Raw genomic sequence first — 24,311 nt, forward strand, 5'->3', positions numbered from 1 at the left:
CGTTTCAATGTAAACCGGGGTGAAGGCATGCGCTAAACCTCGGTATATAAAAGCTTCAAATAAATAAATAAATATATTGGTCTCATTGGCTACTGTCACTGAAGTTACCAAATTTAAACAAAATGTTAGAATATGCATATCCACTTTTATACATTTTTTCCTGTTAGTTATTAAACCCTCCCAGAACAAGGACCATAACCCCTCACATAACCCTATCCTAACCATTCCAGTGCTCAGATGGTGTAGTGTATGAAACTAAAGCTTAAATGGGTCTAGTCATGCAAACCAGACAGGCTATACAATTGTGAATTCCTTCAGTGTCATCAATAAGGGCCTTCCATCTCTTCCAAATATAGCCCTCCCTCTAGGCTCAAGGTGTTAACTGTACCCATTGCTGAAACACTTGTCATGTGCCCTTGAATTTTTCATTGCATCCCTCCTTAATGCAGTTAATTACTCAATCTAGTGTATCCATCTTAATCTCCGGATCACTGCAGAGAGGGAAGGTGCTCTGCCTGATTGCTATTGCTTTGCAATTTCCCCTTGTACTCCATGTGCCAATGCTCTAATAAAAAATTTGAGAAGATGACTTGCCTTCCAGTGGGAAGTTCAGAAGTATCCTAGGGGTATCTTTAACAAATCCTGTAACCAGCTGGCTCCATAGCTGTTAAATTTCAGGCCAAGTCACCCACCTGACTGCACAGATTGCAATTGGGGTGTCCCATCTTACTCAGCTTATAAGGTGTGTTCCTATACATACCTGGATTAGTCAAGAATCCAGGGTTTTGCCTCCCCACCAGCAGATGGAGAAAGAAGACTTTGTGGACTCTGTCCTTATACCCCTGAGGTACCACCTAGGGTCTGCTAGTATTCTTCTGTCTCCAGCAGATGGTGGAGGTGCAAAGCCTAGTGTCTCTCGGTGGTGCTAAGTTAGAGGTAGTTTGGTCTCCATAGCTTAGTACTGCTTTTTGGTTTGTTGAGGGATCTTGGTTAGGGTTCCTTTAAATTTAGGAAAAAAAAAAGGAAAAGATTTTTGCAGCAGAAGGCAAGAAGTGCACAACCTCTAGCCTCCCAGGGGGTTGTCAGGTCCTGGTGGGACCATGCCCCCTGGTAGAGGCTGCAGAGCAGAGAGCTGGGGACCCTACATCTGTCGTGGCTCAGGGTGATGCCGGGGGTCTCGGCCACTCACCCTCGGCCAGCCTGACTTTTTTTTTCAGGTTAATGAAAATTTAAATACATTTTCTAATTTCGTTTCAAAACTTGCCTGGAGCCAGAAAATCGAGCCCGGGGATATGCCGCATGGTGCGGTCTGCTCTGCCTGTGGCAGTGCGTGGATTTCCTGCGCTGGTGTTTGCACGGCCTGTCTCGGGGGGGGGGGAGGGCTCCTCACAGGATTTGCTTGGTAAGGAGCCTGGGCAAGGCTCCAGATCGCGTCCGGAGACCCGATCAGAGGGAAAAGGACCCGGCTCCGTTCCAGCTGAGTGTGGGTTCGGAGGCTTTATTAGGGACCTTCCGAGACCAGGAAAAGGCAGCGCTGGATGCGCTGGGTTGAGGGGTCTTCTCCTCCTCTGCTCTCCCCGAGACCAGCTGCTCCCGGTGGGGGCAGCTCCAACCGGGGTTTCCTCAGATGAGGATCCGGAGTCTGGTGGTGGTTCCTCGTTCTCCTCCCATTTTGTGGACATGATGCGCAAGTTCTTCAAAGCTCGCAAGTCGGGGCGGAGGTTATGCTCTAAGTTGCCCCGGGAGTCTTCGGCACAGAAACGGTCTAGACAGTCGGAGGGGGTGGATGTCCCCAAACCGAAGCGTCCTCTCCGGTCTCGGTCCAAGTTGACAGGAGTCTTCTCAATCAGACTCATTGGAGGACAATCCAGCGCCCCCATTACCTCCAGGTGACTGGCAGGAAGAGGATCCTGAGCTTCACTCTCAGCCGGCCAAGCCGGGAGCAGTCCAGGCGGCGGACGGCGATGATCCCAAGGTGGTGCGCCTGTTTCGAAGGGATGAGCTGGGGCTGCTGATACTGGTCATCCTGGAGGAGCTCGCTATTGAGGTCCCCCCTGAGGATTCCAGGGTTGGATCTATGGACCCCGTCATGGTGGGTCTCCGAGGTCCGGCTCGTTCCTTTCACTGGCCGGTCACGGACTTATTGTATAAAGAATGGGACAATCCGGAGCTAGGTTTGAAAGTCGGACGAGCGATGGAAAAATTGTACCCGCTCCCGGAGAATGTGTTGGAGCTCCTCAGGCTTCCCAAGATTGATTCCGCGGTTGCCGCGGTCACAAAAGACCACTATTCCGGTAACAGGGGGCACAGCCTTGAAAGACGTGCAGGATCATAAGCTGGAGCTGCAGCATAAGAGGATTTTTGAGGTGTCGGCCCTCTGAATCAGGGCAGCTATGTGTAGCAGCTTCGCCCAGAGGGTTTGTCTCCGCTGGGTTCAGGATTGGCAGGCTGATTCCGACCTATCTGGCGCTGCAGCGGATCGAGCTAGTCGGCTGGAAGTGGCAGTTGTGTATGGCGCTGATGCCCTGTATGATCTCCTGAGGACGTCTGCCCGGACGATGGTCTCAGCGGTTTCTGCCCGCAGGCTCCTATGGCTCAGGCACTAGGCAGCGGATACGTCTTCAAAAGCGCAGCTGAGTTCCTTGCCATTTAAGGGGAAGCTCCTCTTCGGGCAACAGTTGGACGATTTGATTAAGTCTCTGGGTGAGAACAAGGTTCACCGGTTGCCAGAGGATAGGCACCGGTCCAAAAGTACCTTTCCTCTGCGAACTTGTTCTCGGGGGAATCGTCGATACCGGTCTTCTCAGTCCACCGGATCGTCCTTTCGTCAGAACGCGCCCCGACAGGCCTCTTGGAATCAGTCCTTTTGGGGCCATCGCCCAGCCAGGGACGGTGCCCCCCAGTCCCATGGGGGCTCCAAGGCTACACAATGAAGTGCGGCCGGCCCACCCTTCCGTTCCAAAGATCGGGGGACGGTTGTCTCTTTTTTTTTTTTCCGGGAGGTGTGGGCCCAACTGACATCCATTCAGCCAACTCCTAGGTCTCTCTTTATTCTCCCTAACTCTTTTCAACGCACAATCCATCACTAAGAAAACTCTGATCCTCAATGACTATCTCCTGGACGCCAAACCGGACTTCTGCGCCATAACGGAAACTTGGCTTAAACCAACAGATATAGCCCTAATAAATCAACTCCCTACTCAGATGTATGACTTCTTCTCCCTCCCTCGACTAAAGAAAAGGGGAGGGGGCCTACTTCTAGCGACCAAAAAAGAACTGAGAGTCTCCCAACTCCCAGTATAATCGAATTCAAAGCTGGAGATAGGCCTTTTCAAAACAACCCAACTCCAAATCCTCTTAGTTTACGCCCCTCCAGGACTCCTCGACTCGGACGCCTCCCCCATAATAGAATTAATTGCAAAACACATTAACCTGGACTCCCCCGCCTTGATCCTGGGAGATTTCAACCTGCATGTCAACAACACCACACTCACAACCAACTGCGAAGCCTTACTCTCTACTCTTACAGCTATGGGCTTCCAACAGATTATAAACAAGCCCACCCACAAAGCAGGACACACCCTGGACCTCATTTTCACGAACTCCGGCCTCACGCACTCATCAACTCCGGTTTGCACTCCAGTCCCCTGGTCGGATCACTCACTAATCACCGCTCCTTTTTCAATAACAGAAACCCGTAATCTTCACCCCCCTCAATCCCCGTTCACCTACAGAAGAGCTTGCTCTTCTGATGACCTCAGCTTCCACCTGGCTAAAGAACTTACTCACTTAAACCTCTCAGATCCCAACTCAGCCTTATCATCCTGGAGCAATATCACAGAGGAAATAGCAAATAAATTATGTCCTCTTTCAACAAAAACACTCAACCCAAACTCCCCAAAGAGACAACCATAGTTCTCCAATGACTTATGGAAACTCAAACAAATCCTCAGAAGAAAGGAAAACTTATGGCGCAAAACCCCTTGCCCCAGCACACTCTCCACCTACAAATCTGCCCTCCACCACTACAGGAACTCTACCCTAAAGGCAAAAAGAGATTTCCACGCTCACAAGATTCACGACCTTACCTTTGACGCAAGAGCCCTCTTCTCCTACATTTCAGAACTAACACCCCATCTATCCCCAATGAACAAGCACAATCTAAAGCCAACGAACTAGCCCTATTCTTCCAAAGTAAAATCACCAATCTCTTAACCCTCTTGCCACCCAGTCCCACCAGTCTGAATAGCTCCTACCAACTACTCAACAAAAGAATCTCACTGGATGCGTTTGAACCTACCACCGCCTTAGAGATCCAATCCCTGTTAAAGAAAATGAAACCGTCCTCCCATCCCTTCGACCTAATACCGTCAAAACTACTTCTGCTAATACCAGAAACTATCTCCAAACCACTAGCAGACATTGAAAATTGTTCCTTAACACAGGGAATCTTCCCTGACGCCCTAAAAACTGCCTCTCTGAAACCACTACTAAAGAAGCCAGACTTGGATCCCAAGAATCCAAACAACTTCCGCCCAATCTCCAACCTGCCTTTTGTAGCAAAGATTTTGGAAAAACTGGTCAACTTACAACTCTCTAACTACCTCGAAGATCACAAAATACTTCACCCCACACAATACAGGTTTCGCAAGGCTTTAAGCACTGAAACCCTACTCCTATCGCTAACAGACCACCTCATCATGGGCTTGGACAAAGGACAATCTTTCCTTCTAATTCTACTGGACCTGTCGGCAGCTTTCGATACTGTCAACCATGCCACCCTCCTCAACCGTCTCTCGGACATCAGAATAACAGGCTCGGCTCACACATGGTTCAAAACATTCCTAAGTAACAGAGGTTACAAAGTTAAAATCAATAATAATGAATCCCCCCGCTACAATTCCTCACAGAGTCCCTCAAGGCTCCTCACTATCTCCAACACTATTCAACATATACCTTCTTCCCCTATGCCAACTGTTAACTAACCTACAACTAAAACATTTCTTATACGCTGACGACGTTCAAATTCTGATACCCATCAAAGAATCTATCACAAAAACTCTTAAACACTGGGAATACTGCCTCCAAGAGATCAACAGACTCCTCGCAAACCTAAATCTGATTCTAAACTCGGCCAAAACGGAACTCCTCCTCATCACACCCGAAAACAGCAACTCCCCACAAACTGCTCCAATGAACACCATTGTTACACAAGCAAGAGACCTAGGGGTAGTAATGGACAAACACTTGAATCTAAAAACATTTATCAACAATACATCCAAGATCTCTCCCATGCTAATAAAGCTACACTGGCTGCCAATACACTACAGAATCCTACACAAGTCCTTCACCATCATCCATAAATCCATCCACTCCCTAGCCCCTCTCAATCTCCAAATCCCCCTCAGACTTCACACATCATCCAGACCCATCAGAGAGGCCTACAAAGGATCACTGACTGTTCCCCCAATTAAATCTACTCACCATATTACACTCAGAGACCGGGCCTTCTCTACAGCGGGCCCCGCTCTTTGGAATACCTTACCACCTGATCTCAGACTTGAACCTTGCCTATTAACATTCAGAAAAAGGCTTAAGACTTGGCTATTTAAACAAGCCTTTCCCGAAACTAATATCCAAGGAGAGATCCTACAGCAATCAAGCACTCCAGAGTCTATTATCCATTGAGAGACCTTACTGCACAATGTAAATAAAATCCATAAAGAGACATTACTGCACAATGTAAATAATCTACTTCTGTAAAGATTTATATTTATTCTTGTTCTATTCTTGTCTTTTCCTCCCCCAGTTTCAACAACCTTGTTATATTGTAACTTTTTGCTTCCTCTGCACTGGTTAAAAAGAACAAAGTTATTGCACCCCACCCCCCCCCCCTCCATTATTTGTAAACCGGCATGATATGATTGTACCATGAATGCCGGTATAGAAAAGCTTTAAATAAATACAAATAAATAATGAGGAAGGTGTTTTTAGCAAGCCTGAACATAGACTCCACAATCAGAGCACAAGACATGACGGGGGATGATAGGGTTGCTGATGCTTTATCACGTGCTAAGTGGGATGTGTTTTATAAGTAGGTGCCCTCGGGACAGGACTGCCTATGGACAATTGGTCTCTGACAACCCCATGACCTACTGCGGGGAGCATTGGCACCAGTCACCTGGGCAGCCTATTGTAAAGAGTACAAACACACGACAGGATTCCTGGGTCAAATACTTCTTTTAAAACAGATCACCCACCAGGTTCCAATATACCTTCTATATAAAATTCTACCTAGTGAAAATTGCCTATATTACAAATGCTATTGCCAAGTTTGTTAATCACAATATCCAAAAAACAAGGGATTATTAGAACCCTAATAAATTTTGTGTAGGAAGGGGTGATGGTTTCATATTAATACTCTGCATCCCACCCATGGGGTCGCTATCAATCTGTTTTTTAATCATTAACTCTCCACCTCCATCCTATGTTTAATTGTGAAATTTTTAATCTGTTCTTATAGTCTTGTAATGCAGCAAACGACAATAACGTTTGTTTAATTTCCTATAAATATTTTTTTATTTGAAAGATTTTTTTCTGTGCACAACTACCTCTAAATTTCTCACACCACCTGCGATGTTATTATTATCTTTATACTATGGATAAATGCTCTTCCGTTATCTACCTTATAAATGGGCTCTGACTGACGGCCCGCAAATGCGCAGTAGAGAGCAGCTCTACCGCGCATGTGCGGGCGAGCACGTCGGTCAGAGCCGTGCGTGCCCGAAAAAAAAAAATGGCGGTGGGGCCGCAGGAGCGGCGGCGAGGGTGAAAAGCTGGAGCGGCGGCGGCCGCGAAGCAGGAGTGGGAGGAGCAGTAGCGAAGACGAGCAGGAGCGGGAGGAGAAGCAGCGGCGCCGCGCGCGTGGGAGGGACACACCCCCCCCCGAGATCTGCCGGTTGTGGATGATCAGAGAGGGGAGGGGATTGAGAGAGGGGGAGTGACTGAGGAGAGGGAGGGGAAGGTGAGAGAGAGGGAGGGAGGTGAGAGGGAGGGAAGGTGAGAGAGAGAGAGGGAGGAGAGAGAGGGGGAGGGAGGTGAGAGAGAGGGGGAGGGAGGTGTGAGAGGGGGAGGGAGGTGTGAGAGAGAGAGGGGGGAGGGTGTGAGAGAGGGGGAGGGAGGTGTGAGAGGGGGGAGGGAGGTGTGGGAGGGGGTGGGGAGGGTGAGAGGGAGGGAGGGGGAAGGTGAGAGAGAGGGAGGGGGGAGAGAGTGAAGGAGGAGGGAGAATGAGGGGGAGGGAGTGGGAAGGAAACGGACCGAGCCCATTGTTACGGGCTTAACGGCTAGTTACACAATATAGAATAATGATGTACTTAGCTCTGTGATTGGTGTTTCCCTTTATCCTTTCTTTGCGAAATGTCCAACTTGTACAAGTTTCGGCAATCAGCCTTCCTCAGGAATCTTTTATCGCAAACCCTTCATAAAATCGAGAAATATCTCTTCAATTATACTCTCCAGTACTCCAATGTAAGAAACATCCTCAGAGCATCTTCAATGTAACGTCCATCCCTTCTATGCATCTTTACAGTGGGTGCTCGAACAAGTTTTTCTTTGGCTATTTAAAATCACCTGGGTTGCCTGGAAAGACCTATCATATGCCTTTACGTCAAAGACATCCAATCTAATTGGTCATTTAGACCTGCGAGTTGCTCAGCATTCAATTTAAAAATCCAGAGTTGTTCCTGATAATTGAAAGTAATCTGATTCACCCCAATGCCTTCAAAGCTGTCTATTACTGACCACCTTAACTGGTCAAACTCATGATTATATTCTATACAATGGGACACGATTGGTGCAGTAACTATACCCGTGTTCAATCGGGAGCAATGTTCTATGATCCTCTGCTTTACAGCTCTGCTAGTCCTACCCACGTAAATTATTTGGCATGGGCATGGATTCCTGGGTCAGCATGGCTGGGTCACCAGGCCTGTGCCAGAGGACTTGCTTGTCTGCTACATTTCCACAGCAAAGGACATGGGAGTAGCTAGAGGCTTGGTAGTCAAGTCATTTAGCAGGGCTGGCTTTCTTCACAAAAGCATGTAGTTGGGGTGATCCTGTTAAGTCCTTCCAAATCAAAACGATGTTGGCTGGTTGGGCAAAAAAAAGATGGTCCTGCCAATGACACTTGACTGCCGATCATGCATGACATGTCGGTGAAGTTATGGTTTCTGCTACCATCCATATGTGCATCAGATTTCAAAACCATCCTGTTTTGTCTGGCATTTTCTTTGGTGACCCAGGCTCTAGCGGCATGTTGAGGAATGCCTCGTGTATTCCAGAACTGTGAAGGTCTTCAAAGGGGCGTGAGATAAACACTGTGGATCCATAAAGTCAATAAAGAGTGGGTGGCTCGCCAGAATGACGGCTACTGCCTGGAGATAATACCCTTATTCAATAAACATACACATGGTTACTGTGACTCCAACATTGCTCTAAGCTTCAACAGCAAGAGGAAATGTGGAAAAAAGGATTTGCACTCACAAAGAGGGGAGTAGCTGGCTTTTTACAGCGGTTACTACCCCAAACCAAATAAGCCTGATACTTCACTTTCAATGCATATCCAGCATAGCTCTCTGCTTCAACGGCAGGGGAGAAGAAAAACGGATACTTCACGCATATCCAGCATAGCTCTCTGCTTCAACGGCAGGGGAGAAGAAAAACAACCAATAAGGGCTGAATAACATAGTCTGGGTAAAACAAATAAGCATGGGTATAGCTTGCTTATTGCGGTGGTTACTACCCCTAACTAATCAAGCTTGATATTTCACTTGGATGCAGCTCCATCACTGCTCTCTACGTTAATGGTGGGGGTGGAAGGGAAATAGAACCAAAGAGCTAAGAGAAACAGATAAGTATGAGAAAAAAAAATGTGTGAAGCTTGCTGGGCAGACTGGATGGGCCGTTTGGTCTTCTTCTGCCGTCATTATTTCTGTTATAATTCTGTTATTTCTGTTATAATTTCTGTTATATTTCTGTTATATTAATTTTCTGTTATATTCTGTTACATTAATTTCTGTTATATTTCTGTTATAATTCTGTTATTTCTGTTATAATTCGTTATATTTATTACAATGTTATAATTTATCATATTTAATACAATGTTATAATGTAAAATAGGGCTGTTACTACCCTATTCTTTTAGTTATCTGGAAACCGATGTGATATCTCGATCGAACGTCGGTATATAAAAGAAATAAATAAATAATAAATAAATAAATTTCTATGTTTCTATGTATGGGTCAAGATACCTGTATATGAATGCACACGTCTAAAACTGACCAGGCTGGCAAGTGGTGTAACCCTCTTCCCGAAACACATCGACTTACAAGTCACATGCTCGGTGCAGAACTTGCAGAAATACCTAGCAACTCACCTCGCCAGCAGGTGGTGCACACTGATTTAGCGCTGCTGTCCAGATACCAGTTTTCTGCCATTTTGAGGTTGGCGGTGACCAAGATGGGCCTTGATGCAGGGAAATTCACCACACATTTTCAGGATTGGAGTTGCGACTAGCGTAGCCCAGGCGGGATTGCAAATAGATGCCATTCAGCAGATAATAAGGTGGGGGTCTGCTGACATTAATTTAATTATTTACCCTCCTCCCAGTTTCTAATTCCCTGTTAAAATGTAATTTCCATACTTTACCAGTTTTGATGTAAACCGGCATGATGTCCACAACTAATGCCGGTATATAAAAATATTTCATTAAATAAATAAATAATTAAATAAATAAATAATTCCTATGTTAGACTGGATCGGGCAAACTCACCCACTCACAATAATTAAATGTGCACTGTGCCTCAAGAAGAGCTATTGTTCGCCCGTAGGGACAACACTTTGGATTGACATCTCGTGGCAGTCGTGTGACCTGGATGGACAAACGGGGCAAGCATTGGGAGTTGTTTTCATTGTTGCAATGTTTAAAGAAATTATCAGCTGCTCCTGACACTTTGATAATTCTCCTAGGCGGCAACAACCTTGGGGATTTCTGTGCTAAACAACTGATCAACAGAATCAAGGCAGACTGGGCTGAATTTGCTGCATGGTTCCCACTGATTTGCTTCTTATGGTCTGACATCATCCCGTGACTGAAGTGGAGCAACTTGAGGTTATGGGGGCGAGTTTGCAAGAAGGTGAATCATCAGAATGGTGTGTGGACCAGCAAGTTTGGGGGTTGACGAATCAAGCACAATTGGGCGGATATGCAATTCAGACCTAATAAGGTGCATTTGTCGGACATAGGATATGACTTGTTCAACAATGCTCTGTAGGAGGCCTTAGAAGAGCTATTTAAGGCCGCAGCTATATATATATGGTGGTGGGGGGCATGAGGCAAGGGCTCACCCTACCTCATGCCAGTGGCGGGTAACTGTTGTGTCCGTTGGTGCCCAATGCCCTCTCTCCGCCCTCCTTACCTCTTTGGTGCCTCCCTCTTCGTCCGCGGGAAGATTGGCTGCCTCGCCATCCTCCTGCCGCAAGTCCTCGGGTGTTCCCGGACCGGCTCAACACTGCATCCGCCATGTTTCTTGGAAGCTTAGGGGCGGGCATGCTTTCCCTGGAATCAGGTACTCGCTCCTCGAGGGCCTATACTTGCCAGCTCCTGGGCTTTATGGGGACATTGTGTGAATGTTACCATCTGCATACCCTGCCTACTCACTATATCTCAGTCTCTCCTCTGCTCAGCCTCCAGGGATCGCTGTTCCAGTATCTGAGGGACTACAGCCCTGCCGGGCCCTTCCAGCTCACTACTGCCACCTCTGGTGGTTCAATATACTGTTTAATAAAAGAACTAGTGTGTGTCTGTCTCCATACTCTGAGCCTGACCGGTGGTCCCTCTCGGGATCTTCCCCTGGGGGCGTGGTCATCTGCCACTGGCCTAAGGATCCACCCACAACTACCTCAAACACCAACAGATTGCTAACTCCTATCTGATTGCTCCTCCCACCAGGCATCAGATTAACAACAGTACCCGAGCCAGTTTTGGATGTTTGAGACGTAGTGCAGTGGTGCATCACGGTAAGGACAGCACCAGGCTGGTGCCTTACGTCTGATGGAGAGGTGTCAGTATGCTTCAGGTGTGCGACCCCCTTGTTTGGGACTACAGCAGGGGGGGCCCGATGACTTACCTCCTTGCTTGGTTCACGGCGGGTGACGGGGTAACCTGGTTGGCTATTTGTGGATCGGCTCGGGCACGGGTGTTTTAAAGTTGATACCTGCTGTTCAATAAAGCTGCAGCCTTTCCATCCACCTAATGCTCTTGCTTTAATGGTGTGGTTGCGGTTGTTTTTGCTACTTTGTGGGGGTGGGGGTGAGCGTTGTCGGGGAGGAGACATCGTCGCGGCTGCTAGAGTTAGAAGGGAGGGGGCGTAAAGCGCTTTAAGCAAGGCATTGTGCTAAGCTGGTCCTGCTTTTTGTACTTGGTGCTGTTTTGTATAAAGATGGGAGGTGAAGATTGAAAGGGTAACTGCAGCTACGGCTAAGAGGTTAAATATTTGTTATTTTTTTTGTGGTTCTTTGACTGGAGCCAAGGGTTCCTCCTTGCAAGCATGGCGGGACTGACACTGCCATTCTGATTATGTAATCTCCCCGCCCCGTGTTCTCTCGCCCAATCCCAGCCCTGGGCACCTCTTCCAAAACCCACAGCTGTGACAGCAGCCTGGCACCGGGCCCTTGGGATCACATCCAACCTCAAGAGCTGCCTGGATGGGCGAGGCCACAGCGCGCAGCAAGCTGGAAGAGCTCTGCATTACCTGCAAGACCGCTCCATGCAGTGGTCCCGTGCCTGCCACCTGCCTCCAGAGCACTGCACCGTGGCCCCCTCTCTCTTGAGATGGCTGTGGGTGGGGTACGGCGTGGTGACCGCTGTCTGCTGCTTTGGCACTATAGCCCTGGCAGCTGTGTGCCCAGAGTGGGAAGAAGAGGGCCCTCTCTTTGCCAGGCAGACTCCCAGTCTTCCACCGATGAGCCCTTGTACAATTCACTGTGCAGCACAGACATACTACAGGCTGCTGAGGAGCAGGAGGAGGATCAGTGTCCTGTTCAGTGAAGCCTTGCAAGGTAAGCGTCATGGAGCAGTGTCAGGTGAATGGATGCTAAATAAGAGAGCCCCAGAGTAGTTCCAGGTGAAGGAAAGCTGGTCTGAAGCAATGTTAGGCATTAGTCTGCCTGTGATCTTCCTTAGATAGTTGAAATACTACTCAATACTAACTTAACTTAAGGATGTCTGTTGTCTAACTCTGTGGTTCTCAACCTTTTTTCTGTCGGGGCACACCTGAGAGATGATGCTCACATGCGTGACACACGGAGCACACGACCACCATGAGAGTAAATATAAGCACATGCTCTGCATCCACAGGAGTCCCCCGCTTCCTAACAAGACCTTTCCCTGTACAACTTCGCCATACAAAAAACGATATTCTGATTCTGGTCTCATCTCACTAACAGCATCGCAAACTCCCTCTACTACCAGGTGCATTGTAAAATAATACAAAACCTGGGAAGAAAAAAAACAAACAAACTCCATTCTACATTTCTATCAAACCTGCAATACCTCAGCAGCACTAACTCCAAGAAATGAAACAGCAATCGCCCTACCCATGAAAAGGCAGCAGTTCACCCCCAGTGCAATATCATATTGAGAAAATACAACAAATAAGGCTGATCTTTGCTAGCCTGTAGGGATCTGTACTTCATTTCAGTCACATACACACAGAGCACAGCCAATCGTGCTCTAAGCCAGGGAAGGGCTGAGCTCAGGTAAAAAAAAAATGTTAGGTACTCCTCTTTTCCTTACCAGATTATTCTCTCCCTCAAAGTTTTCTACTCCTCCCCACCCCCCTTCCTCACTTCTCTGGGGAGTTAGTAGAAAGTGGGGACGGCACGGGTCAACGGATTGAACAGCTTTTGCTAGGCCCCGCATCGCAGGCTTGTTCAGGCAGCCGCATGGTAAACCGCAGCGGGCAGTTTTTTCCTGCGGGCTTGTGCGCGCATACAGTGAGGTGGTATCAGCGTGGGTGTGCACGTGGGCAGTCACATTGCACGAAAAGCGGCAGCCTAGATTTGAGCACGTAATTGTGCGGTGTACCCGGACACCATTGGTGTGCACATACGAGGTCTCTTTAAAAAGTAAGGTGCTTTTCTATTTGTGCAGCATGTCATATAAGGGCAATCCAGCCGTCACTCTCTCTTCACCTGTGCGCGCTGTATGGAGGTTCAAGGTGATTTGCCTGCTACAGATTTTGCAGAAGGGGCATCCCCTTGGCTGATGGTGGTCTCGGAGGGAAGAAACATAGGAGGCAATGCAGCGGACAGCTCCCCTTCCTCCTTATTCCCGATGGGAGAGAGCTCCCTGGGGGAGGGATCGGAGAGTGTCTTGTTTTGGCCTATGGGGCCTGGTATGGATTCATCCTTCTCCTGAGTGGAGTTTTTCCAGGGTTTTGTAGGCCTTTCTGAAAGGGCATCCAGATGAGGCGAAACAGCCCAATAAGAAGGGGGTCACATCAGCGGGCATCCTGCTTGCCTTCCAGTTCAAGCAAGTGCCAAGGAGAGACTGCCCCTGGAAATGTTGAGGAAGATGCGGGTTCTGACCTGCCAGATGATTACGGTGGAGACTTGGATTTCACACCTCTGAAAGAGGAAGCTATTCCATCTGATTTAGAACTACATAAGTCTCTACTCCTTTTTTCACAAAGACAAGTTGCCAGGTCTGTTGACTCAGACCTTGAAAATGCTCTGAGTAGACAGGGGTGACATTACAGGATTACAAAAGAAAGATCCCATATTGGTCACCCTGCACAAGGCATCCTGTGCAAGGTGACCCCTCCTGGAGCCAATTTACAAGAGTTGATTGATTTTGAGTGGAACTCTCCGGAAACAAATTTTAAAAGCGGACACTCTTGAGTGTGTTTATACCCCTTGGATCCAAAGGCAAGGATGCTGTTGTGCTTCCTGAAGGTTGATGCCTTGGTGTGCGCCGTTACTAAGCAAACCACTATTCCGGAGGAAGGGGGAGCAGCTCTAAAGATAGGAGGATTGAGGCCATTCTCAAACAGTCGTTTGAAGCTATGGCAATGAATTTGCAGATCGCTTCTTGCTGCTGCCTGGTGGTTCAGGCTGAGTTGTGTCTCACTCAGGAGACTCAAGGAGCGGAGTCTGGTAGCAGGCCAGTGATGGAAACAGGAGCCATATTTTTAGCCGGTGGGCTGCCACCTGGTGCAGATGGCCGCCAGAGGTGTGACTGATGTGATGGCAGAATGGTTCCAGCTGTGGCTGCGGAACTGGTCGGCGAACACTGATACCAAGTCCAAGATGACAAGGTTACCCTTTAAGGGTTCTCTCTTGCTTGACAGTGAGTTGGAGAAAATGGCGAATAGATGGGCAATTGCCGGAAGACAAGAAAGCGGTGTCGTGTCCTTTTGGAGCGAAAGCCCACTCCAGGGATTCCCATCGGTTTCATCCTTCCAGAGAAGCAACTACTCAAAAGTATCGTCCCTCTGGAAGATCTCAGTCCTTTCGGCCTAAAAAGCCTCATAACAATGTGGGCTCTGGGGCCGGAACTTCTCAATCTTTTACGATGAAGGTGTGAGGGCTTTGGTTAATAAGATATATATTTCCTCTCTGTTTCTTCTTGCAACGCACCAATGATAAGTTAGCCTTCACATTCTTCACCGTTTAATTTCTTAGAGAACGCTGGTGTTGCGACTTTATTTCAGGAATGAAATGTCCCTTTCTACGATCAACCTTTGTGAATATTTCCAGATTTATCCAGAGTTGTGCAGGAAAGGCTTTCTTTCTCTCAGTCAAGCAACATAATCTGTGGGTGCTACATTTTTGCTTAGGAATCCCTGCAAGTGTGTTATTAGATTTAATAATGATTGTTATATTTTTTTGCCCTGCAGCAACTTCAGTCTTTCTTAGATTCCAAAAGGTTAATATCTCCTTCAGCTCCTAATTTGAATCAGTGAGGAATTATCTGTTAATTAAGCAGAGAACATGCTAAGTGGTTTTCTTTTACCTTATTCTCCCTTTTATTTCCTGATAAAAGGGAGAATAAGGTAAAAGAAAAAAACCAAAATGAGGGAAGAAGCTTCCCTCATTTTGTTTTGACCTAGAATCGGAAATATTTCCTCTATTTACTAAGTCTATATTTAATTTGTTCTTTTTAGATTTCCAAGTGTTTCCATTGCAAAAAGTATTTATTGCTTTGTATTGTTAATGATAAATTAATAAATATAATAATAATAATAATAATAATAATAAAAAAGAGCTAGGCCTGGCCATAAGCACAGAATAAGCTTTAACATTAGCCAAGAGCAATGTACAGCTGACTCAGACCCTAGAATACCTCTGCATGCAACACGATACAAAGCGGGGCAGAGTGTTCCTGCCAGAGAATCGCATTCAGAAGTTGGTGACTCGAGTTCAGTCCATGAGGACGGCTAGTCGTCTGATGGTGTGGTCTTATCTGCAGGATCTGGGGTCTATAGTGGCAATGTTGGAGGTGGGATTTGCTCTCCTGGTGGAATCTGCAGTTGCAGGAGTACACAATGAGACTTCACTTGCAGTTGGAGATGAGCAACCATTTGCAGTAATGCTTACAAGCAGATTACCTCTGAAAGGAGTGCTCATGATAGATGTGAGCCTTTTGGGTTGTGCGGCTCACTGTCAAGAACTGATGGTGCAAGGTTGGTGGAATGCCGAGGAATGGCAGTGGAGATAGATGTGCTCATGGTGTGGTCAGAACAACATCTTCAGGAGACATTGCAGGGAAAGACAATGTAAGGGCCGACTTCCTCAGCAGACAAGTCTTGGACCCAGGACAGTGGTAGCTGGCAGACAGGTTCTTTCGATTTATAGTGGCTCGGCTGTATCGGGACTTAATGGCGAGCTCCAACAACACGAAGGTACCATGGTTCTACAGTCGCAGACGGGATCCAAGAATGCTGGGAATCCAAATGTGGCTGTGGAGTGGGGTTTTATATGCTTTCCTGCCCTGGCCAGTGATCGGCAGTGTAATTCAGAAGATTTAGACCACACTTCTAGTGGCTCTAGATTGGCCCCGGAAGCTGTGGTCTGCCGATCTTCAGCAGTTCCTGGTGGGCAGTCCTCTCAGACTGCCACATAGGAAGGATCTGTTGTATCAGGGGCCGGATACTGCACATCAATCTGGGTCGGTTTTGTCTTATGGTTTGGCCCTTAAGAGGGCTCAGTTACTGAAACGTGGTTATTCTTCAGCGGTGATTTCCAACATTGCTTCATGTCAGGAGGTTTTCTACCTCTCTAGTTTATATTAGGGTTTGGAGAGTGTTCGTAAGCTATTGTGGGGTGCGAGGTTCTCACCCTCTTAAAGTAGAAATTCCATTAATATTGGAGTTTTTACAGGAAGGGTTGGTTAAAAGCTTGGCCTTGAATACTCTGAAGGTACAGATAGCAGCTCTTGCTTGCTATAGGGAGCGGATCAATGGTAGACCCTTGTCTTCTCATCCAGATATGTTCAGATTCTACGTCCTCCCTTACGTCTACTGATGCCACTTTGGGACCTTAATCTGGTTTTGCATGTTTTTTTGGGCGGGTCCTACATTTCAGCTACTAGGTGATTTCTCCTTGCGGCTGCTCACTTGAAAACATTTTTTTCTGGTGGTGATCTGTTCGGCACGGCGGATCTCTGAGCTATAGGCTCTTTCTTGCTGCAAGTCATTTCCGTGGATAACTTTGGGGACGGTACAGCTTGGGACTGTTCCACCTTTATTACTGAAAGTGGTTTTGGAATTTCATTTGAATCAGTCTATTTCTTTGCCCACACTAGACAGAGATGGAAATGAGCGGGATTATTGGTTGTTGCATGCCTTGGATGTTAAGCGGTATCTAGTGTGGTACTTGAAGGTTACTCGCTCCTTATGGAAGACTGATCAAGTTTTTGTGTTCCATGGTGGAGGTAAACGAGGGGAACCAGCCTCACGGCAATGGGTTAAAGAGGTCATTACTGCTGCCTATGTGGATGCAGATATGCCATTACCTAGTCAGATCAGAGCGCATTCCACTAGAGCTCAAGCGGTCTCGTGGGTAGAGATTTAGTTGCTGTCTCCTGTCAAGATTTACCAGGCAGCGACATGGTCCTCCTTGCATGCTTTATCCAAGCATTACTGCTTGGATATTAAGGCTCAGGAAGAAGTGATTTTTGCACATGCAGTGTTGACGGGACCGGAGGCAGCCTCCCACCTTTTTTTCTGGAGTAGCTTTGGTACATCCCACTGGTGATTGGCCTGCCTGAGTGCAGAGGAGGTTGAAATTACTGCTTAGCTGATAATTTCTTTTCCTCTAAGGAAGGGAAGGCCCAATCCACAACCCACCCTGGGCTGCCTACTTGGTTTTAGTTTGTCCTTTATTTGTGGACGATGCAGAGTTTTATTTCTTTTGCTTCATTTAAAGGACTGGTAAGTGTTGCGCCCGTCGGTCACAGACAGCTGGGACCTTTGCTGCTCATCTCTCTTTTCCCTGCACCAGCAATTCTCGGAGCCATGGCGGCCTCAGCCTGCAAACGCCGCCTTCCCTGGCGTCCCTTGGACGGTGTGGGCGATCCCGTCGGCCATATTGAATCAGGGATTACTTAGGGCATGCGCCAGGCTCTCTCTTATTCATGTCATGGCGGGAACCTCGGGGGCATCCCCTCTGCATGACGCCACCCACCAGAAGTATTTAACCCATCCAGTCTATGCTTCCTACGAGTTAGCAAGGACTTCCTTCCTGCTTATTCCACTCCATTCGGAGACGCTTTACTTCACTACTCAAACTGCTTCCTGAACTCTTGGACTTAGAACGCCTTAGGTACCCGCTCCTCGGGGGCCTTGTCACATTCTGGCTATCCGCTTCTCAGAAGGCCTTCCTGCCTGGAGATTCCTGTTATCTTTATTCGGGATCCTGCCAGTTCAGCCTTGTGAGTGCTATTATTGCTTCCACCATCTTGCTGACGGAACCGCCGGTGTACCCCGTGCCTCGGGCCACTACCGTGCTCAACCCATCTACCTTTTCCACACTTCGGAGTAAGCACATCATCTACTTCGCTCTACTGTTCTGCTACATCTCTCTCAAAACTACTACTCGCTGATCCTTGGCATACCCCGCACTGCAGGCCACTACCAGATCTATTCTGAGGGGTGTCATCAAGAGAGGAGTTTCCTGGCGTACCCTGCTCTGCGGGCCACTACCAGGGACATCATCATTGAACAGCCTTGCTACTCTGGACTGTGTCTTCTTTCCACACTGTGGGTACTACCCACGATTCCAGTATAATAAAGTCTCTTACTTCTGTGTCCATCTCAGCTGAGGCCACACGTATTGTAAGAACATAAGAACATAAGAAATTGCCATGCTGGTTCAGACCATGGGTCCATCAAGCCCAGCATCCTGTTTCCAACAGAGGCCAAACCAGGCCACAAGAACCTGGCAATTACCCAAACACTAAGAAGATCCCCTGCTACTGATGCAATTAATAGCAGTGGCTATTCCCTAAGTAAACTTGATTAATAGCTGTTAATGGACTTCTTCTCCAAGAACCCATCCAAACCTTTTTTGAACCCAGCTACACTAACTGCACTAACCACATCCTCTGGCAACAAATTCCAGAACTTTATTGTGCGTTGAGTGGGTGGAATCAGCTGTCACTACGATCCAGGTTCCACCACCACACCAGATTGGATTGGATAAGTTCTTGGAGGAGAAGTCCATTACCTGCTATTGATTAAGTTGACTTAGAAAATAGCCATTGCTATTACTAGCAACGGTAACATGGAAGAGACTTAGTTTTTGGGTACTTGCCAGGTTCTTATGGCCTGGATTGGCCACTGCTGGAAACAGGATGCTGGGCTTGATGGACCCTTGGTTTGACCCAGTATGACATGTTCTTATGTTCTTAGATTATAACAGTAAGTGAAATAACCAGCTGATTTTTACTGAGCTCAGTGCTTCCCAGTTGACTGGAAGCAAATGAGTGGTTGACTGTTAATAGTCATGTTCAAGTATAATCAGTTTGCCCACAGTTTGGCTTTTCTAGAGATATTGGCAAATTGATGTCGGGGCAGGGCTATATGTCAGTGACGTCAGCGAGTCAGTTTTACTCTGTCTCCATCTGCTGGTAGGAGTGCATAACCCACTTGTGTGGATTGGCCTGCCTTCCTTAGAGGAAAGGAAATTATCAGGTAAGAAGTAATTTTACCATTCGTTTGGGCCGTCTTGAATTACTGGGTATTGTTTCTATAGTCCTTCACTGGTTTTCATGTTTTCTACCAGACTGGTTTTGCTAAGTGCTTACAGGCAATTGATCCTCCTTCATTGTACATCTTATTACAGAGGTCCCTCAAGGCTCCTCACTTTCTCCTTCAATATTTACTATTACGATTCTTCTCGTAGCTGTGCCACGAGAGGCCTCTCACCTTTTCTCTGGAGGCCACACCGAAGTCGGGGCCTTGCCTGGACAGTCTATCCCGGTTTTGCTCCATGGCCTGGGAGGCCACCGTTACCATCTGGGCCTACCTGAGGCCTGCTCTGCTTCCTCCTTGACTTTCTGGTTTGGGCCTTGCCCCTTCTTCCTAAGGGGTCGGCCCGCAGCTCTTCTCTTTAGTTATAGGGCCAGCCAGGTGTGGCCCACCTAAACTCCTCCCAGGGAGTTGCCTGCTTCCTGCTCTATAAAAGGACTTCTCTTTCAGTTCTGCTTTGCCTTCCATTGGAGTTACTTGCTCCTGGATGTCTCGCCTTCCAGCGCTCCGTCAGGCCTTCGTTCTTCGTTGGAGCTCCATGTCTCGTCTTGATGTCAGTGATCCCGTCCTGATGTTCCTCGCCTGTTCCTGATGTCCTGTTCCCCCAGGTTCCTCGTCGCCCCCTTTCCTGGCATGCCATGTCGTGGTCCGTAACCAGCCCATGGGTAGTGGCTGTGTAGGGCCCTCATGGTACAAGGCCATCTTCACCTGCGCAGTACAAGCCTCTGGAAGACTTCTGCTTCAGTCATGAGTTGTCTTTGAATCCTTGCTTGCTTCTGTTCCAGTCTTCGGAGTTCCTTGCATTGCGTCTGTCCATGCCAAAGACTCTGACTGAACCTGTGCCATTCCAGCGTGGTCCGTGACCAGCCTAGGATGGGCTGTGTAGGGCACGCCTTGGTACAGGCTTCTACCAAATCTTCGCCATGTTCCAGTTTTCATCTATTCCACACCTCATCTAGAGCCTGCTTCGCATTCAAGCGTGGTCCGCAACCAGCCCATGGGTAGTGGCTGTGTAGGGCGCGCTGCGTCGCAGTCTCAACCCAGTACTTGATCTTGCTCCTGAATACCTTTGCCTGCAGTACCTTGCTTCTGAACCTTCGTCCAAAGTCCTAGCACGAGTCTTCGTCTGCGCACTCAAGTGAGACTTCGGCTGTACCTCCAAGTTCCTCGTCTACGTCTAGAGTTTCTATGTTCCAGAGCCTTCGTCTGCCCTCATCCGTAGTCCGGCCTGCTGCTTCTTGTCATTCCTTGTGGCAGGTCCGAAAGGGCTGGGAACGGTCGGAGGACTGTTCAATAACCAACACCATATGTTGGCTCCAGAAGTATGCAGGTCCGGCAGAGGGTCAGACTGTCCATCTCCACCCATGCTAGGACACGTCTTGCCTATCTTGGTGCTGCGTTGGAGTCCTCTGGGGTCGTGCCGAGGCCTTAGGGCACACTATCTCCACAAGTTGGGACTGCTATCCCAGCAATCCCTAACAGAATGCAAGGCCTCCCGAAACATAACATTTACCTACTCCCTCTTTGAAATATTCTCTCTCAGCTCGATATCGCCTTCAAACTCTATGCCAATGACATACAATTTTTTTTCCTCTATCACTTCTACATTTTCTGCTGCAGTCGACAAACTTTTGCTCTGATTTTCACAGATCAGTGATTGGTTATCATGGAACAGTCTTGACTAAATCTTAGTAAAAATGAGATACTTTTTCTTTCATGGACTGAGATTGATTCCATCCCCCGCCTGGTCCTTTAAATACTTTAACATTCAAATCAAATCCATAGCTCGAGATTTAGGTTTCCTCCTAGATTCTATTCTCTCTCTGTACCCACAAATACAGTCACTGGTTCGTAGCTGTTTCTTTAAACTCCAAATGCTCTGCACTGTTAAATACCTCTGATTTCTTCTTGTCACCCAGGCTTTAATTCTATTGTCTCTAGACTATTGCAGTTCCCTCTAGCTAGGATTACCTCAGCCTACGATGCAGGCCTTACAGGCTATCCAGAACTCTGCAGCCCGTTTAGTCTCTAGGACTCATTTACATGCACACATCTGTCTGAATCTAGCAGAGCTTCACTGGTTGCCCATATGCTGGCACGTTAGATTTAAAATCCTGACATTAGTATTTAAATCTATTAAAGGCCTTGTACCTAGTGGTTTTCCCAAACCTGTTATCTACTGCTCCACCTATTCCTTATGATCCACATCAAGGTTGTCCCTTATTTAAATAAAATCTGCTTAGCCCAGTGTCATGATCATATGTTTAGTGTTGCAGGCTCTCAGCTACGGAATGAATTCCCTGATGTCCTTAAGGTAGAAAATGACCTACTACACTTCAGAAAACTTCTGAAATCACATCCGTTCTCTTCTGTATTGCCAGTCTAATTTATCCTTTTGGCCACTTCCATGCCTGGCCATTGTGACACATGTGGTTGAGAATAAGCCACCATACCTTGTATGTATATTTTTTATCCTGTCTGTTTAAATATTACATCTCAATTTTGTACAGAGTTATGTTTCTTTTAATATTGTGTATGTTTATTGTAACCCACTGAGCTCTGTGGATTGACGGGCTATAAATGAAAACATACATAAATAAAGGAGATACTAATCCAGAGAGACTTTGAGCAGCCCCAGATGAGAGGAAATGCTAGCCTAGAGGCTCAGATCTGCTCTGCTTGAGAAGCTGCTTAGCCAGCAGAAGCCTGGGATAGCGCCAGACAGGAAAATGCTAGTTGAGAGCAGAGCAGAGCAGGATCGTGTGGATGATGCCAGCCCGTTGCTGGAGATGCTGTGTGTCTGTGAGTTATCTGAGAGAGGTTATCATGGCTGAGTAGCCTCCTGTCTGTGAATCAATTTTCTTTCTTTTTGTCCTGCAGGTCCAGGCGATCAGTTCTGTTGGTTCCGAAGCCTGAGTTGTAAGAAAGGGGAAAGGCTGACAAAGGCCTTTGTGGTCCTTGAAGTGGCTCTGCCACCCGAGGGTCATCTTGTACCCTTCCAGCTTCTTGTCACCTTGCCTATTAGGACGTGGCGACTGAGGCCCCAGCAGGAGGAATCCAAGTTCTTGGGCCAGGGATGCGGGGCCAGGTTCGAGGTGACAAAGCCCTTTCTGGCCGCGGAGAGCACAGCTGAGTTCTGCGTGAAGACAGTCTGCCGGGGCCAGCCCATGTGCGACTCCCTCAGACCGCTGCTAAAATGCCCGCCCTTCCTGGTAACACGCTGGCGAAGCCCATCCCAGTCAAATGGGTTGCCGCAGGGCTTGCACCAGACTGATGAACTACAGACGGTGGAGCCTAGGCGCTGAGCTGATAATTGGACAAACTTCATTTGCTGGATTTGTGCCTGTGGGACTGTGACGCTCCACGTCTCCCAACTCACCTTTGGGAGACGGGGGGGGGGGGGGGGGGGGGGGGGGGAGGGGTGTCTTTCTGTGCTTTAGAAATGCCCCTGGGTTGTAGCTAGCATGCATGCTCCTACTGCCATGCATTGGCAATGATAGGGGAAACATTTTTGTGCTTCTGGTCTTGATCCTGGGGAAGGAGATTCCATGAACAGCAGTGATGGACCGCACTCCCCAATTTCAATTTCTCCCAGGTGTATGCAGCCCTCATGTTACTGCTGGAAGAAAAGGGGCACGGGGTGTACCTGTCCTACATCGTGTCCGCTTGCCTTCTGTGAACCTTTTCTTATTTGATCATTGTCCCAATCTCAATGAAAATGAGTTTACAGCCTCCCCGTAGTAAAATGCCCATGTACTATGTATATGTTACATTATGCACCGTGGTTCCCATCCATGTGTAGTGGAGCTGAGTTTGGCTATCTTGCCTTGAGATCACAGTTGTTAATTAAAAATATATATATTATTGTCATTGTTGACCAGTGTTTGATTGTCCCTTGTATGATAATCCTGTGGATGAGAGGCATTTTATCTTCTGGGGTATTCTGACCCCACCCCCCTTATTTTTTTTCTGTTGGGATTCCATTTATATAATTGATGCTTTGACTAATTTGGCTTATTTTGTAATATATAATTAAATATTTAAAGTAATCTGTGGCGGTTTGACTGCTGATTTTTACTTGTTCTCCTATTATTGGCTCCCAGCAGGAGGACTGGACTTGAAGCAGTGGAGTGTGTGAAGGGGGATTAAGGGAAGGGAAGACCAATGGGAAGAACAGGACTGTGCCAGGGATTTCTGAGTGGGATGTGCTGCCTATTTCAGGAACAGAATGTTGGGCTCAATGAACCTTGATCTGACCCAGCATGACATTTCTTTGGTTCTTTTTCCTGAGAGGTGACACAACATATATGTCTGGAGTAGTGGTTCATTCCCAAATCAGTCCTGGAGTAGCCCCTAGCCAGTCAGTTGTTTAGGATATATGCAATGAATATGCATGAGATTGATTTGCATGCATTGACTCTATTGCATGCAAATTTATGTCATGCATATTCATTGTGTATATCCAAAAAACCTGACTGGGGAGGACAAGGGTGGTAACCCACTGGCCTAGAAGAGGGGTGAATGGAGAAATAACACCTGGTATGGAAATTCTGGGACGGATATAATGCCCTGCCCAGAGGATGATGGCAAGGATATAATGATAGCCCAAGGTGAAAAATTCGGGGATATGCCTGTCTAGAGTTGCCATATAACCCAGCTGAACCTTGATTGGCTGATCTGGTTTTTCCTAGAAAAAATCAGATGCAATGGAGCAAAATCAGAACTGGATCAGCCTCCAGGGTGACCTAGATCAGGTAGCAAGGGGGCCGATATTCAGCCGCAGAGTGGCTACTTAAGTTAGCTGGATATAGCTATCTGGCTATCTTAATGAGGATATTCAACGGCGCAGCGCAGCCCGGTTATGTCTCTCTGGCTAACTTCAGAACAGCCCTATGGGCTGAGAGTTAGCATCGTAACTTATGCATCTAACTCTGGTCCTCCCAGAAAAACCTCCGAGCCTAAATTCTAAGGGTACATCTGGTTGTGCGTCTAGAGTTTAGG

The 24,311-nt window shown here is 47.4% G+C and overlaps 1 protein-coding gene across 1 annotated transcript; it reads left to right on the top strand.

The window, feature by feature from the left end:
* Positions 1-11,406: 11,406 nt before the first annotated feature.
* Positions 11,407-22,708, top strand: LOC115098303. Its single transcript, XM_029614827.1, has 2 exons — positions 11,407-12,117; positions 22,191-22,708. Exons 1-2 carry the CDS (start codon positions 11,826-11,828, stop codon positions 22,613-22,615), a joined length of 717 nt encoding a protein of 238 aa, XP_029470687.1. The 5' UTR covers positions 11,407-11,825; the 3' UTR covers positions 22,616-22,708.
* The last annotated feature ends 1,603 nt before the right edge of the window (positions 22,709-24,311 follow it).

This window comes from Rhinatrema bivittatum, chromosome 8 (assembly GCF_901001135.1).
Source record: "Rhinatrema bivittatum chromosome 8, aRhiBiv1.1, whole genome shotgun sequence".
Classification (NCBI taxonomy): domain Eukaryota; kingdom Metazoa; phylum Chordata; class Amphibia; order Gymnophiona; family Rhinatrematidae; genus Rhinatrema; species Rhinatrema bivittatum.

Bases quoted from the DNA above. Each gene is read 5' to 3' on its own strand.
- LOC115098303 (XM_029614827.1), top strand. From the start codon at position 11,826: ATGCAGTGGTCCCGTGCCTGCCACCTGCCTCCAGAGCACTGCACCGTG. The intron at 12,118-22,190 runs GTAAGCGTCATG...TTTGTCCTGCAG, and splicing joins GTTCAGTGAAGCCTTGCAAG to GTCCAGGCGATCAGTTCTGT.